General features: G+C 41.6%; 1 protein-coding gene across 11 annotated transcripts in view; it reads left to right on the top strand.

Annotated features, from left to right (window-relative positions):
• The window catches only part of cobl (cordon-bleu WH2 repeat protein), a 64,687-nt gene extending 49,777 nt beyond the window's left edge, over nucleotides 1–14,910 (top strand). For 5 of the 11 annotated variants that reach the window (XM_035420548.1, XM_035420581.1, XM_035420566.1 and 2 more), the window contains 6 exons: nucleotides 2,662–2,965; nucleotides 4,503–4,621; nucleotides 5,072–6,807; nucleotides 8,428–8,547; nucleotides 10,742–11,026; nucleotides 11,633–12,429. In XM_035420548.1, coding sequence (XP_035276439.1) covers nucleotides 2,662–2,965; nucleotides 4,503–4,621; nucleotides 5,072–6,807; nucleotides 8,428–8,547; nucleotides 10,742–11,026; nucleotides 11,633–11,746 — 2,678 coding nt within the window. In that variant the 3' untranslated portion in view covers nucleotides 11,747–12,429. The other 6 variants (XM_035420562.1, XM_035420554.1, XM_035420565.1 and 3 more) reach the window with 4 other exon arrangements.
• Nucleotides 14,911–16,073: the final 1,163 nt, after the last annotated feature.

The raw sequence follows: 16,073 nt of genomic DNA on the forward strand, positions 1-16,073 counted from the left end.
GTGGCTGTGTATTTGTGACATGACCACAGCTGTCTGGGAAAGAGCTTGGAAAGAGTATGAGTCACTGTCTCTACAGGAACAACACCCCCCAACACATCACCATCGAAATGCGAGAGAAACAAGTCTGACTGGAACATAGCATGTGTAATAGGTCTCTTCAGGACAAACTTCAGCCTTGATCAGGCAGGCCTTATAGAAAAGGTCTGCTGGATGTTAGGGGTAAAGCAGTTTCACAAAATAATTAATACCAAATCTTTAAGAATGACATGAACTGCATTTTTACTTTTTCTTTTTCATTCACAAGCCCTTAAGTGTTCCAGAGAGAACCTTTGCCTGGAAAACTATTATTTTTTATGCACTGCACTGCCAGTAAAGATCCAGAGACATGTACAAAGACAGAAGAGGAGAAATGAATGTGAGCAAGAAGTCTAGACTAACTGCTGCAAACACAGGTCCTGTGTGCGTTGCCGTTTCTCCAAAACAGCATGCGTTCACACTCCGCTCCATGAAAACACATTACAGTGATCCATGCACCGTCATTACTTTCTCCCACCATGTGCTCAGCTCAGTGGCTCCAAGAAAAACCTGCTCCTTTGTCACTTTAATACGCACAGTATTTTATTCAGTCACTGTTATCTCTACCGTTCCTTGTCATGGCTGGTTTTGCATAAAATCAATGCCCGTTGACATCAGTGTTTGCCGGGTCTCAGTTATGCAGCTGCCTTATGTCACTGCATCTGCATAATAAATGGTCACCATGATTACGTCTTATCAGTCACTCAGAAAGTGAAGGGCACAGGGTTATAAATGAGGATAGATATTATCCATTAACATGACTATAGTGTTGATGGAATGTTAAGTGAATATATTTCCATAATGGTGAGAGTTTATAGCAGATGATTCCCCTCAACCATCAGGGGAGCAGGCTGGCACAAAGGCCACAGCCCCTGAACTGTGAGTCATAAAGAGGCTTTAATGGTGCCAGCCTCAGCGCACTGGTGGGGTGGATTTCCCTGTGGTGCATGTGACTCGCAGCCCCTCTTTTAAACTTTGCGAGCGTTTAAGTGTTGAGGAGGAGGGGAGGGGAGAAATTTTCTATGTCAGTGTCTTGGCCATTAAAGGGTCAATTAGAAGCTCTTCCTTCAGCAGCAAACAATATTTTCAGTGTGGAGTTCTGAGGCTTTGATGTTTGAAAAGGTCCTCATTGTGGTTTTATCATGTAAATATCAGAAGCGTAAACCCTGTCGCGCCCTGTTGAGGTTGTGTATCAGCTAAGTCTACCATTGTCCCATTATTCCAAGTTGAAGAAAGTAAACGATATAATAATGTCCTGCTGCTACTATTGGACATCACTAAAATGAACAATGATATTCTGTTTTTAGGTTTTGATTTTATCTGTAATCAGTTAATTGTTTCCAAATGAAATATTTATTATCTCCTACCTTAGCAAAACAGTGTAACCTTTTACATAAAAAATGTTTGCTTGTAGACTAACTAGTTATAGAGACCTATGTAGTTTTTGTATATACAGTAGTTAGAATTTAGTAAACATGGCATAGCTAACTGTTACAAGAAGAAAACATTTACTGTAAATCCAATGTAAACTTACTGTTGACTGAGAGAAAACATTTTGTTCTTTTGAACAGAGCTCTTACAGAGACAAAGTTAGGCTACACCCTTTTACTTGTACCTACTCCAGAAAATGAACTGTTACAGTACAGTATGTACTAAGGAGTGAGATAGACATTGAACTTCTTGTACAGAATGCATTAGGCAATGCTATATCATACAAAGTAGCATAGTTTCATATAATGAATTATATGTGTTATGAAATTAACATAAGGTCATTTAACATAGAAACTCATACGTTATAGGCTTGCAGTGTACATACATGGCTGTTATGCACAGTGGACAGGTTTAAGTACTTCTCCCAGTGAATTTTTGGTCAGTTTATACAATTAAATAAGCATGTCATCTTGAATGTAGACATTTTTCTAAAGAATGGCTTGTCTGAACAGTGATCATGTTACCAAATAATAATAGAAAAACATTGTGTGTGTGTGTGTGTGTGTGTGTATGTGTGTTTGTGTACACGTGTGTGTGTGTGTGTGTGTGTGTGTACACGTGTGTGTACACGTGTGTGTGTGTATGTGTGTGTGTACACGTGTGTGTGTGTGTGTGTGTGTGTGTACACGTGTGTGTGGGTGTGTATGTGTGTGTGTGTGTGTACACGTGTGTGTAAGTGTGTATGCATGCACACAAAAGGGTCTGAAATAGTTAACATACCTTCTTTCATGCCTCTTTCAATTTCCTTCTTTCTCCCATTCACATTCTTGTTCTTTTACCTTCTGTCACTCTTGTTTCATATTACCATCCATAATAACATTTTTCATTACAAAATACTGATAGTTTGCTACATTTTTAAAACTCATTTTAAAATATACTATGTATTTAATCTTGTGAAACCATTAAAAATGTTAATTTCCATTTCTGTTACAATATTGATGTTTAATATTGTAAACTAGTTTACAACAGTGTTGTAAAAAGTATGTTGATGTGTATGTGGGTGTGTAGCCGTGGTGCAGTGGTATTGCAATCTTTATTATTTGTGGATAACTTGCACTCTCCCTCCCCGCCCTTCCCTGGCCCTGTTCTTCCTAGCCTGGCTGCATTCTCTGCAGGAGCGTGGGTCGGACCCGGCCCCGGGGGCGGAGCTAGACGTGGAGCTGGAAGCCGAGACCGTGTCCATGGACAGCGGCAGCAGCTGCCCAGACCAGGGCTATGCGGCCTCGGAGGGCATGGCGGAGGACTCGTGCGTCATCAGCTCGCCCTCTGACCTCGCCCACCCAGCCTCTCCTGACGGCAGCATCTCCCTCGAGCAGGGCTCCACCCACACTCATGCCACGCCCAAGGACAGCTCCAGCGACAGCGATGAAGGCTGTGCCACCTGGGGCTCGCGGCACGAGTAAGGCAGAAACGGTGGCGGTAGCTTAGGCTTTAACACCTGATTGCACAAGGGTCCCACTTCACCGTTTTAAAAATGCATTTTAAAACTGAAGCCAAATAAATCTAACTACTTTAGTTTTTCCGGAACAGCTTCATTCATGGATGAAAAATTATAGTTCATGAAAACAAAGTCCTGCTTAAGGAATTTCATTAAATGCCAGACAGGTGTAAAACAACTCCATTAAAAGCCTAACCACTGTCCCCAGAGTCCCATTTCCATGATATAGTGGGTATCACTTTCAGTGATACTGTAGACTGTGCTCTCTTATACTGTAGGCTGAACTCTCAGTGTAACGGTACACTGCACTCTCAGTGTAACTGCAGACTGCACTCTAACTCTAGACTGAACTCTCAGTGTAACTGTACACTGCACTCTCATTGTAACTGCAGACTGCACTCTAACTGTAGACTGAAGTCTCAGTGATACTGTACACTGCTGTCTCAGTGTAACTGTAGGCTGAACTCTCAATGATACTGTACACTGCACTCTGTGATACCGTAGACAGCATACTGTTATACTGTACACTGCACTCTCAGTGTAACTGTAGATTGATCTCTCAGTGATACTGTACACTGCACTCTCAGTGTAACTGTAGACTGCATCTCAGTGTAACTGTACACTGCACTCTCAGTGTAACTGTAGATTGAACTCTCAGTGATACTGTAGACTGAACTTTCAGTGGTACTGTAGACTGCATTCTGTTATACTGTACACTGCACTCTCAATGTAACTGCAGACTGCATCTCAGTGTAACTGTACACTGCACTCTCAGTGTAACTGTAGATTGAACTCTCAGTGATACTGTAGACTGAACTTTCAGTGATACCGTAGACTGCATTCTGTTATACTGTACACTGCACTCTCAGTGTAACTGCAGACTGCATCTCAGTGTAACTGTAGATTGAACTCTGTGATACTGTAGACTGAACTTTCAGCGATACCGTAGACTGCATTCTGTTATACTGTATACTGCACTCTCAGTGTAACTGTAGACTGAACTCTCAGTGTAACTGCAGACTGCACTCTCAATATAACTGTAGACTGAACTCTCAGTGTAACTGTAGACTGAACTCTGTGACACTGTAGGACTTCATTTTTGAAGGACGGCCTTGGGATGGGCTTTTTATAGTGTTCTTGGTTTTCCAGGAAGAGTCGTTAAACTTTATTTTCTCCAGGAAATCAAAAATACTGGTTATCATAAAATGGATCGTTATATAAATATTCAATGTGTGGCCTTTTTTTCCCAGAAGGTCTGTGAGAGACTTCTAATAGGGGGTCATCATTCCTTATTTTTGGATGTCTTTGAAATCTGCCTGCTAATTATGATGGTAAACTGTATTTGTTAATGCAATGTTGTATGAAGTGGTTGACTACATGCACTGATCATACTCCTAGTAGGTACTTGCATGTTGATAAGGGGATGAGATTGCTGTTAGCCATATTTTTTGTTATTATCTTAACTGAGAGTGAACTCCATTTTTCTTGGCTTTCATAGACGCAGCAGCGATATTTACCACAATAGCTCGTCGGGCAGAAGAGAGGACAACTATGAAGACCCAGAACTCACAACTCAACTTCACCAGACTCTAGCTGACCTTGAAGCCGACTTGGCAGGTGCTGGCTTGCTACTTCATCAGGGAGACTCCTTAATGTGTGAAACAATGAGTAGGGTCTACAATGATCCATTTCTGACACTGGATTTTTCTGAATATGCTTTTGATGTCAGTATATAGTGTGCTCTTGTAAACAATAAAATTCATCTAATTTGACCCTGTCTTTGAGACAGGTTTAGACTGTGTTAAATGAAAATAAATATGTCTGCACATTTCATTTGTAAAGCTGTAGTGTTCCTTTATTTGGTCCATTTACAAAGGACACATACAGTATAGTGCTGCACCAGGATCATATATCAGTCATTTTTAATCCACGTATTACTCTCTTATCTGTGATATCAGTGTTTTATAAGGTCAATAAATAAATGCGAATAAATATGTCTGTTCAAGTGACAGATGACTGAAGTGTGACCTATTTCTTGCTTCTGTTTTGTGCTTTTCTGAAACGCAGATGCTGACCGCACAACGGGGGTGTCAGTCAGAGAGCTCTCTGTGTCTTCGATGGACAGGTCCCCCCACAGTGAGATCCCTGTGTCTGTCGTGGACTGTGAGGTTCCCGTGACAACAATAGATGAAGTGTTTGAGGACTACAGGCACAGCATGACAGAGTATGAAGCAGCACTGCTGCATAGCATGCAAATCTCAAATGGTGCAAATCAGAGCTGCTCTTATCAGCCCAATGGCCATAGTGAAAACAGAAACAACAACGCCCGCACGTCTGAAAGGCAGGGCGGAGCCAGTGCCACCCCTCCCCATGAAGTGCAGGGCATCTCTTTGCCTGACAAACACCTGAGCTGCAGCAGAGAACAGAAGGACAGGAGCTCTGTGAGCCAGGCTACTGACACCAAACCCAAGCCCCAGAGAGAAAGCAGTCTCCAAGAGGAGGCCTGTTCTGTGGAAGCACAAACCCCATTCCAGAGCGTTCCCAGCAGCCCAGTAGAGTGCCCTGCTGATGATGAGCCTGCAACCTCAATCCGGTGGCAAACAACCCAGAGTAAAATCACTCAGAATCCTACCTCTCGATTTGGTATGAAGACCTTCACTGTTGTTCCACCAAAACCTGTCCTGGCCCAGAAGCCAGCTGGCTCCCTGGTCATGGGTGCCATTAAAATTGATGCACAAGGTAATATGGTGAAAAATGACAAATCTCAAAACCAGTATGGCGAATCACTACAGTCTGAGAGTGACTCAGAGCTGCCACTGCTGGGGAAAGCTAAGGCCTTCTGGAGCTCCACAGAGAAGCAGGAATTAGTCGCCTCCAGCAGGGGGCGCGCTCCCAAAAACAAAGATCCTGAAATCCTTAGAGCACCTCCTGTAGAACATCCAGCAGAATGTGGTAAAGACCGGAAGGGAAGACCTGAAGTAACTTTGGGGGAGGTTGTGGAGACGGTGGTCGAGCTAGCCAACAGAAAACCTTCCAATCAGGAGCCTACACAGCAGTCCATGAAACCCACCTGTGAATTGGAGCAGAGGAAAGACCTGTCCTTTTTGAAGCCCTCCAGGAGAACCTCCAGTCAGTATGTAGCCTCTGCCATTTCTAAATACACTGGGAAGCCAACTTTCAAAGCTGAGCGCATTCAGGAAACACAGAGCATTGCCAGATTCTCTGTGTCCGAGCAAAAGCCTCCTGGAAATCAAAACTGTTCAAACAGACCAGAAACATGCAGCAAGTATGCTAGAACATCTTCAGAGACATTCCAAACGACACAGGTCAAGTCGTCCATGTTGGTGGTGAATCCTAAACGCTCCCTGAGTTTCCCAGATTACACCTCAGTAAAATCAGAGAGTGCTGCTGAGCTGAAACAGGACAGCACAAGCACCAGCTCACTAGACACAAATCCAACCAGCAGGGTCTCCCAGCCCCCCAACACTTTACTCCTGAAGCAACCTGTTGCAACTGCACAGACACCAAGGTCCCCCACCAGACCAGATGCACCCCTCACCAAACATCTCCAGAACTTGTGTCCTGCACAATGTGGCAGGGACGGGATGCGTCCAGAGCTTGCAAAGAAGCCGGAACCTCTGCCAGCCCCCTGTGCGCGGTCAGAACCTGGACAGGTTGGGCCATTTGGGCCGATGAAGAAGTTCAAACCCGTGGTTCTGAAGTCAGTTCAGAAGGAGACGTCTCTGCACACCAGCCTGATGGAGGAAATCCAGATGAGCGAGGGGAAGGAGAGGCTCAAGAGGGTAAATGAACAGACAGGCCTCAGAGACCACAGAGTACAGTAGAGCACAGAGACTGGCAAGACAGAGATATAGACATCAGAGAGACAGACTAGAGTAGTGTTTAACTAACCCTGTTCCTGGAGATCTACTGTCCTGTGGGTTTTCACTCCAACCCTAACAAAGCACAACTCATTCAACAGCTAAAGGTCTGCATTGATCTGAAAATTAGTCATCTGTGCCAAATTGCTGTAGGGTTTGAATGAAAACCTACAGGATGGTCAATCCCCGGGAACAGGGTTACTTACCACTGCACTAGAGAAATAGTAGAGAGTAAAGAGATGATGTAATACAAAGGTATATACACAGAGTGCTGTGAAAACATAAGTGGTCTCTGCTAATTCCTTTTTCTTTGGCACATTTTGAGAGTCAAAAGGATATTTCCTCCTCTTTTAAGTCCTAGTACAGAGTTGATATGATGTAGAAAATGACACACACAAAACAGTTGAACTTTTACTTTATCTACAATGAGACATTAGTATCCCTGTTGGAAAACCACCTCTTTAACTTCAATAACTCCTTTAGCAAGTAACTATATGACCAAACGTACCTGGACACCCCTTGGTCTGGGACTGATTTTCATGGTTTGGGCTAGGCCCCTTAGTTCCAGTGGAGGCTAATCTTAATGCTACAGCATTTTTTACACGGTTTTGTCGAGGATGTTGCGGAAGAACTTGACTGGCCTGACCTCAACCACATCCAACAATTGGAAAAGCCAGCTGCGAGCCAGGCCTAATTACCTAGTCGGTGCCCAACCTCTTCTGGCTGAATGGAAACAAATCCCAGCAGCAATTCTCCAACATCTAGTATAAAGCCTTCCCTGAAGAGTGGAGATTATTATATCAGCAAAGGGTGGACCAGCTCCGTATTAATGCCCATAATTTTAGATGAGATGTTGGATGTCAGATGTCCACATACTTTTGGCCATATATAGTATATATCACACACCCTTTCAGCTTAGGACTTCTGTGTGATCAGACATCTTTTTTTGATAACACGCTGCATGTGTCTGTGTCTGTGTGTGTGTGTGTGTGTGTGTGTGTGTGTGTGTGTGTGTGTGTGCGCGCACATATGTGTGTACACAGTGTAGCCCATAAGTATTTGGGCAATGACAACTGTTGGTTCTGTACTCCAGCACATTTGAAATGAAACAATGAATGTTAAAGAGAGGTTAAAGTGCAGACTGTACACTTTAATTTGAGTGTATTTACACCCATTGGGAGAACTGTGTAGGAATTACATCCCATTTTATATGTGCTTCCCCCATTTTTGGGAATCACATATTGGAAAATTGACGTAAACTTAAATTAAGTAGTCTTCAACTTGGTAGCAAATCGTTTGCATTCGATGACTCAGTCTGTGGCCCATATACATCACTAGATGCTGGGTATCTTCACTGGTGATGCTTTGCAAAGCTTGTGCTGCAGCCATCTTGAGCAGTGCCTATATACACTGAAGTAGTGCCTGCATATTCATTTCAGTTTTTGCTGATTTCTTTGGCTAACTGGTGTAGATGTATGTCATTGTGGATGGCCCTAGAGCTTCTGGTCTGTAATGAATCTTATTCCTCTGACCCTCTGATAGATAGTTGATGCTACAAGAGAGAGCACTTTGAAAAAACCGTCCTTTGTTGAAACAGAAAATGAACACTCAGCACTTTTATCAGCGATCAGAGCTCCAAACAACTTCTCAAGACTCAGGAAGGTAAGAGGTTAAGAGCAGTTTTATTGTCCAGAAAACCTGTACAGAACATTTTCAGCTGTGCTTTATAAATATCCATATATCATAACTCTATTGCTGAATTGGACAGAAAGGTGAATTTTTATGTTATCGTGAAACTAATAAATTGGAATAGCCATGAATAGCATGACACATTTTTCTGTAGATAGGGGGGAAAGCATTGTTATGTTACCGTTGTGTATTGATATAAATATGACCTGTAAGTGCTTTTACAATTAATGCAGTGATTTAATATCCCACAATGAGCATCACAGATGTTCCTTAATGTCCCTTTTGAGAAAATAAACACTAAATCACTGTCAATAGTTAAAAAAAACTATTGTTTAAATTTTAAGGCTCATGACTGCATTTATGTACGCATTCTTTAGAGGGTAACTATACTAATACAATGATGTGTCTATACTGACACTGAATTTTTAATTTTTGTAACCTCACAAGGATAGTGTAATGTTTAGAAACTGCTGCATGAGGGAGATTGTCCCAACACTTTATTCAAGCCCACACTGCAGAGACTTAGATGAACAAAATGAAGAGAACTGAAATGTAAGACCTGTGATATATATACATGTATATCATTTTTTTTAAATAATCCAAACTACTGTAAATATGATTTCTGTTTATGAATAGAAATAGGAAGCCAAAAGTTTTCTTTTGAATTTTGTTAGATTCTGCTCCAGACATGTCACTGCATGTGAACAATATAGCACAACACAGCTAAAGTGATGTGTTGTCATATAAAGTTGATTCTTAGTAATCAGTTATATAATAAAAACCCAACTTGGTTATAAAATTTGATGTTTTTAAGATTTTACAGAAAAAAGTTCCAAGGTTCATCTTTCATATACATTGCACAGAACATTTTTTATGTTTTTCTTGAAACACAAATAAACATTTGATTTCCCATTTAAAACATGCTACAGGTGCATGTGGAATTCAGAGAATTTCCTGCTGTTTGATTATTCATTTTGGCATTCATTTGCTCTAGAGTTTTGTAAATGAAAAACTTTTCAGGTATAAAATACATTGTAGTTTAATTAATCAGCACATATGCAAGAATGAATCATTTGATTGCATTCCTTGATAGTGTGGAATATATGAAGAGGCAGTGTGTTCCTGTGTCAAAAATGAAATTTTTTTAGTGGTTTTTTGAACACCTATACTGCACTGACAGAAAAAGAGCTACATAACAGCTAGAATTTGCAGTTCTTGGTAAATTTAGTTATATTAGTGGTTGTGTAAGTGTAACATCAAACGTAGGCTTGCTCCTGTGGGGGTTTAGGCCAGGGTTGTCTGTAAAGCATATTGTGACAACTTCTGTAAAATACGCTATACACATAAAATTTCATTGATTGATTGAAACGTTCAATATCGAAATTGGCAGCAAATATATGCTGGGATTTCAGGGCTGAAATATAATTTTAAATATGGAACATCATATAGCTGATCACCCAGTATGGTGATCATAATACTAAATCCCTGATTGAAAGCTGGCACTTCCTGGAGAAAGGTTTCCCAGAACTGTACCGAAGCTCCGTATCAATTTAACCATTTCCTGTCTTTGCGGTTTGCTGTCGTGGTCATATTTTTCAGTTCAGCAAAAATCTAGCACTGAATGGCTCATCTATTACCCTACCGCAACATCTGGTTTATTAAATTGTGAGTTAATCAGTGAAAGACCCTCTGTGTGGGGAAATGAGGGCCCCTGTCAGACCTATGAGAAGAGGAGGATAAAGTTATTCTGTCTTATAAAAACACTGTTAGGTAAACAAGGCCTCATAGGTTTAAATTTGTTACGGGTATATTACATAGATATTGGGATGTGCTTTTTCACAGGCGGAGCTGTTCATTTGTGGAATAGCTCACCGTGGCATGTAGTACATGTAGATATTTTTGGGATGTTCAATGCCCGGGCTGACGGTGTTAGATACACCCTGGACATTTGACAAAATGGTGAGCTTAGATGGGCAGAATGGCCTGTTCTTGTCCTCCAACGTTGTTATGCTCTTGTGTCCTGCTTTACATTACTTCACTTTACTGGCATTTAACCAGAGCAACGTACTCTGCAAACACAAGTGCAAGTATCAAACATTACAGATGTGATGAATTACACCTGCAGTGATTCTGATCTGATTCTGTATGCCTCTTCTCTTCTATCCAGGTCCAGTCTGAGGCGGCTTCAGAGCTTGAGAAGTTCAGGAAATCTGAGCTGAAACCCAGCCCTCAGAGCAAGGATACCCCTCCTCTCTCTGCCCCTCCTCCTCCTCCTCCTTTCTCTGCCCCTCCTCCTCCTCCTCCTCCTCTCTTTGCCCCTCCTCCTCCTCCTGCTCTGTCTGCTCGGGCCAAGCCCACCCTTGCCCTGAAGAATACGGGGAACCCAGAGCAGGCTCGTGAAGCCATGCTGGAGGCCATCCGGTCCGGATCAGGTGCCGAACGTTTGAAGAAGGTACCGTCACCCTGATGAGTCCAGTGCAGTTACATCACTACCATGTTCCCTGCAGCTGACCCCAGTGCAGTTACATCACTACCATGTTCCCTGCAGCTGACCCCAGTGCAGTTACATCACTACCATGTTCCCTGCAGCTGACCCCAGTGCAGTTACATCACTACCATGTTCCCTGCAGCTGACCCCCCAGTGCAGTGTCTGCTCTAACTCCCCAAAGCTCAGACTATCTGTGGACTCCACCCTTGAGCCCAGTACAGAACAAGCATCATTTTCATTCATATTTTCTCCAGGGATGAATGGAGGTTATACTCAATCGAGATTACTTACTTGATACTACAAGATATTGTCTGGCAAAGTATAGCACAGCAGAGGTAGAAAGGAGATGGAGGAGAGAGATTTTAATGGGTTAATTTTTTGATCATCTCTGTGGTCCAGGGCAATATTTAATAACTTTTTTTTTGTCTTGACGAAAGTGAAGCTTCAACTTCTGCATTTTCAGCCATCTTACCCTAACATGGCCTGGTACGCATAAAAGTTTCATATTGCTGCAGCATTTAGCTGTGACAGAGCCGGTCATAAATAATACAGTCTCCTCCGCGTTCGCAGGAGACAGTGGCCGAGGAACGGCTGTGCCTACTTCCTGCTCCTCACATGTACTCCCACGCTCTGCCACAACATGTTCACCCCCAGCGAGAGCCTACTCTACCCCCTGCCCAATGAAAGGCTGTGTGTTGGGGGAGATTTCAAACGCTCTCTGTGGACAGATGCACTCTGGGGATGATAGCGTTAATTAAGAGCTGGTGTTAGTTCACTGGAGGCAGTTTGTAGGCCGCAGTGCTGAAGAAAGCACATTTCCAATGTTCTTCACCAGAGCTTCAGAGCCTGTCCCCCAGCAGCCTGTGACAGTGCAAGGAATTGAAGACCTTCACAATGCTTACATTTTATACATTTTTTCTTTGTGATGGCCTCTGTTCATTTCCCATTATTCCTGAAGGGGCAGAACGTGAATCTTGGTTAGGCAGGTTCCCTTCATCAGCGAAATATACTGAGAGGAACAAAGAATTATTGCACATTGTTATGCCTCAAGTGCACTCTTATTTATTTTGACAAAAAGAGCTGATGATTTCACATGCAGTAAAATGCTTTTAGTTAGCCTTGGGCCTTGGTTTGTTTTCCCATCATTTAAAGTGTGAGACTGGAGACTGTACTACAACTACTCTTAGCCATCCAACTACATGAGAGATCCCACCAATATGATTCATTTTCTGCCAATTAAAAAAAAAACGCAGGAAAAATGAGATCAAACTGCTTTATGTCCTGCAATGATTTTAATAGTAACATAAAGGTTTGTCAATGAGCAGGGAGGATTGTGAAGTGGTTGTATGTAACTCTTTCTTTTACTGACCTCTCTTCAGGTCCCTATTCCCACTAAAACAGTGCTCGTCAATGGAAGACTTGGTATAATACAGACAGCCGGTCCTCTCCCACAGGAAAACTAAAGATTGTTCTGGAATTTCATCTGCATCCACCAGCCCAACCATCCAAGAGGAGCTCTGCAAGCCAAATGATGCAATTAATAACCTTTTTGTATTCTCGCTTATGTGTCCTTGAATATATCTTCTTTGCTGGTCATAGAAATGCTGTGGAGTGCATGTGCCAATGACTGCATATTTGAAAATGTTTTTTCTTTTTTCTTTTCTGGTTTAGAATTAATGTTGATTTTTATGCAAGGTCTTTCCTGCTTAAGACATCTACTGTTTGATGATTGCATCTCCAAGGATGGGTTGATAATTCACCTGCCAATCACAGCATCTATGCCTGATTCTAATGGGCCCAGACATACAGTGCTGTTATACTTTAGTCTTTAGATTTTCCAAAGCAGATGAAAAAACACCCTTAAAAATGGATTTTAATGGGAATGAGAGAAACAGTTGGAGAGCTAGAGTTGAAATTAATTTTCTTTTCTGACCTTGTACACTACATAAGCTAGTCTCTTCTGATTAAGCTAACGTCCAGCAACCACTGACATTTAATTGAGTGAGGCCTATTTTGGTATAATGCCCCACACTACGTTTTTGGGTGAGGCAATGGAATTCTCCATAAAATAGAGATTGGTACGACAAAAGTTTTTCTGGCTTGAAAAAAATATAAATGGGCTATTGCTCTATTTTTGGTGGAATGGAGTAAATCTGTGTGTTTCATATATTTCATGCTTGCTCTATTTGAGGGCAGTTAAAACGTTTTACCATTTATTTAAAACACTGGCTCTAATTTAGAGATTTTTTTGTTGTACATTTTACTTTACTTTAAGTATTGAATCATTTTTGTCTATTTATGTAAACTATTACTTTGCCTGATTGTAGGCAGAGTGGTGTAGTTTGCCTATTTCAGTATTACTGATAGGTGAGTTCTTACTAACACATTTACTCATGCCATTATTTGAGTATTGAAATAGTGTGTCTGAAAATGAAGTTATAAATGGATCTGAGGACGTTTAACTATAGATTCATGCTTTCAAGACCTGTTTCAGATAGAATCAGTCTTCTTAAGCCCTTTGCTCCTCCAGGGAGAGCAGGTAGAATCTGTACATTAATAAAATATGTAAAAACGGAAGCCTATATGACAGGCCTGAGTGGTCTTGGAGGGGTCTTTCATAAGAGAACATTTATTGTGGGGTTCTTCAAGGCTAGGTTCCAGTGTCAGAGTTTAATATCAGGATGGCTTGTTTTGGCCCTTTTACATTCCTGTTATTTTTTCATGTTTATCTCTGCAAATGTACATATTTAGCACATTGACTAGCTCACAGATGTGCAGAAAACACTATTTGTTGCCCTAGGTCATAGGCCACAAAAATATGATCATGAAACTATTTTCCAAACATCAAAAACTCACAGACCAAATCCTGACTGTGCCAGTGCCAATGACAACCAAGAATTCTGGCCTATTGCTCAATATTGATCCCATTTATCAGTTGGGCACTTCAACTTTACCAGTGGTGTCAATTGCACAGACTTCTAACACAGTAATTGTGCTGATCATCTATTGGATCAGAGTGAAAAGAAACACTTTGCTGTCTGCACAGGAATTAATGGATGTGCATGCTTGTGTGTCTCATCCCAAATTGACATTGCAGCAATGGAGCAGGTCCAGGTTGTGACTGAACATTCAAAAGTTGGGGAACAAGCAATTTGGAAAGAAAAAAAAATGGCTTGTGCTTTGGCACATCAGACATGGATTATAAAATGTTTGTTATGAATATTGGCCCTGGGCTGCCCCAGGTAGGCCCAGTATGATCAAAACAGATCTCTTGATGGGGCTGACAGTAAAATTGTCACATTTATTGTGCTCCTTTCAATTAGTCATAAGCTCCAACCGTTATGGCTTTCAGAAGTTTTATATATGTACACATGTCAATAACTTTTTACAGCTTTTACTAATTCCACTCACATTTGACACATGCGTAAGGCACTGTGAGAATTCACTCATTCAACTATAGTAATGGTTGTCATCCATCTGTCTTTAGATACACTGTTGAATGTAGTCTTGATAAAAATCCCCAGCCATTCAGCTTGAACACTATTTGCATATAGCCTCTAGTAAAAAAAAATGTCCAATGATTATACCAGAATGTGATTATGCTGAGATTATGTATATTTTGTTAAAGAATAATATATTACTTTCAATTTTATGACTACGTTTAGGGTCTTGAACATGTAACAGAATAGTGTTAAATCAATTTAAGGGCTGAATTTTGTTTTATAAATAATACAGGGAATTTCATTTTGTTAGGTACTTAATGGACATGTACGAATGATACATATTTTTGCCTTCCTAATTATTCATTCAATAAATAATTTTTGTAATCATGAAAGCATGTTATGACACAAATCACTCTGACTGTTTCCCTTTGTTACCCTTTAGTTCCCGTTTTCAGCTTTATGTGACTGCATCCACTCACAGCGGTTTGGTACAATAAAGCATAGGCCCTCATATTGTCTCTATGGGACTCTGGAGGCTACCCTCTGGTGATGCATGTATTCTGGCTACACCATCACGCTACAACCGTTACACCACTGTACCATCATCCTGTAACATCACCCTACTTTACTATCACTGTTACATGACGTGCTGCTCAATATAATGGCTGCCATCTGCATAGCAGTGATTGCAATAACTTAGGCACAGGGCAGTCATTCCCCAGGTGTCTAGTACAAGCATATACTAAACTTATTGAACTTTGAGAGATTTGTTTCATAGTGCATATTATGACACGTATCCAACAGTACTATGGATGTCAAACATTGTGATTGAGTGCTGAAAGAAGTCTTAGTCGGCCTTTTCTCTGACTCCATGGGTATGTAGTTTCTGCTTGAAATGGTTCCTGTTGGTCCTTCCTTTGAGGAAGCCGCAGGGGGTGTTGAATACTTTGTGTAGGGCTGTTTGTTGTTGCTTTCATCTGTGCAGAGTGTGGGAAGAGGAGGGTTGCTGCCTCAGTACAGCACATTCTGTTTATACAACCAGCCCCTACTTTTCTCACACAGCAGCCGTGCATTGCTTAGATATGTCAGACCACGAGTCGAGATAAAACTGGACAAGGCTCTCACAAAGGGCTCAAACATTTACTAGAGATTGGCCCAATACATGCACAATAATAACCTTCTATGTTTTTGAATATTAAGTTCCAGCTGTAAACACAGCTGATGTTGTCCAATGGATAGCCCAAGAGTGAGCCAAGGTGCAGAAGAAAATGGGGCTTGTAAGTTCCTTATCTTATACATTGAGGAATGTGGGGGAGGGCCATGTCTGTCATCAATGGTTCAGCTCCGAAAGTGCAATTGCAACTGTAAGTGTTAACACATTTCTGAGAGGGTTGCTGGTCTGAGAAATTATTTCTGCCCACAAATAGACACTTTTTTCAGGGAGTCCACATTTACTCCCTCTGAGGCCATGGGTGGAACATGCCCTGCGTACACAAGAGTGTAGGGGAGGTTTCACAGTCAGTGACAAGAGTTGCTCCTGTACACTGATACCCCTGTTCCCACATGAC

Source organism: Anguilla anguilla, chromosome 1, assembly GCF_013347855.1.
Source record: "Anguilla anguilla isolate fAngAng1 chromosome 1, fAngAng1.pri, whole genome shotgun sequence".
NCBI classification, from domain to species: domain Eukaryota; kingdom Metazoa; phylum Chordata; class Actinopteri; order Anguilliformes; family Anguillidae; genus Anguilla; species Anguilla anguilla.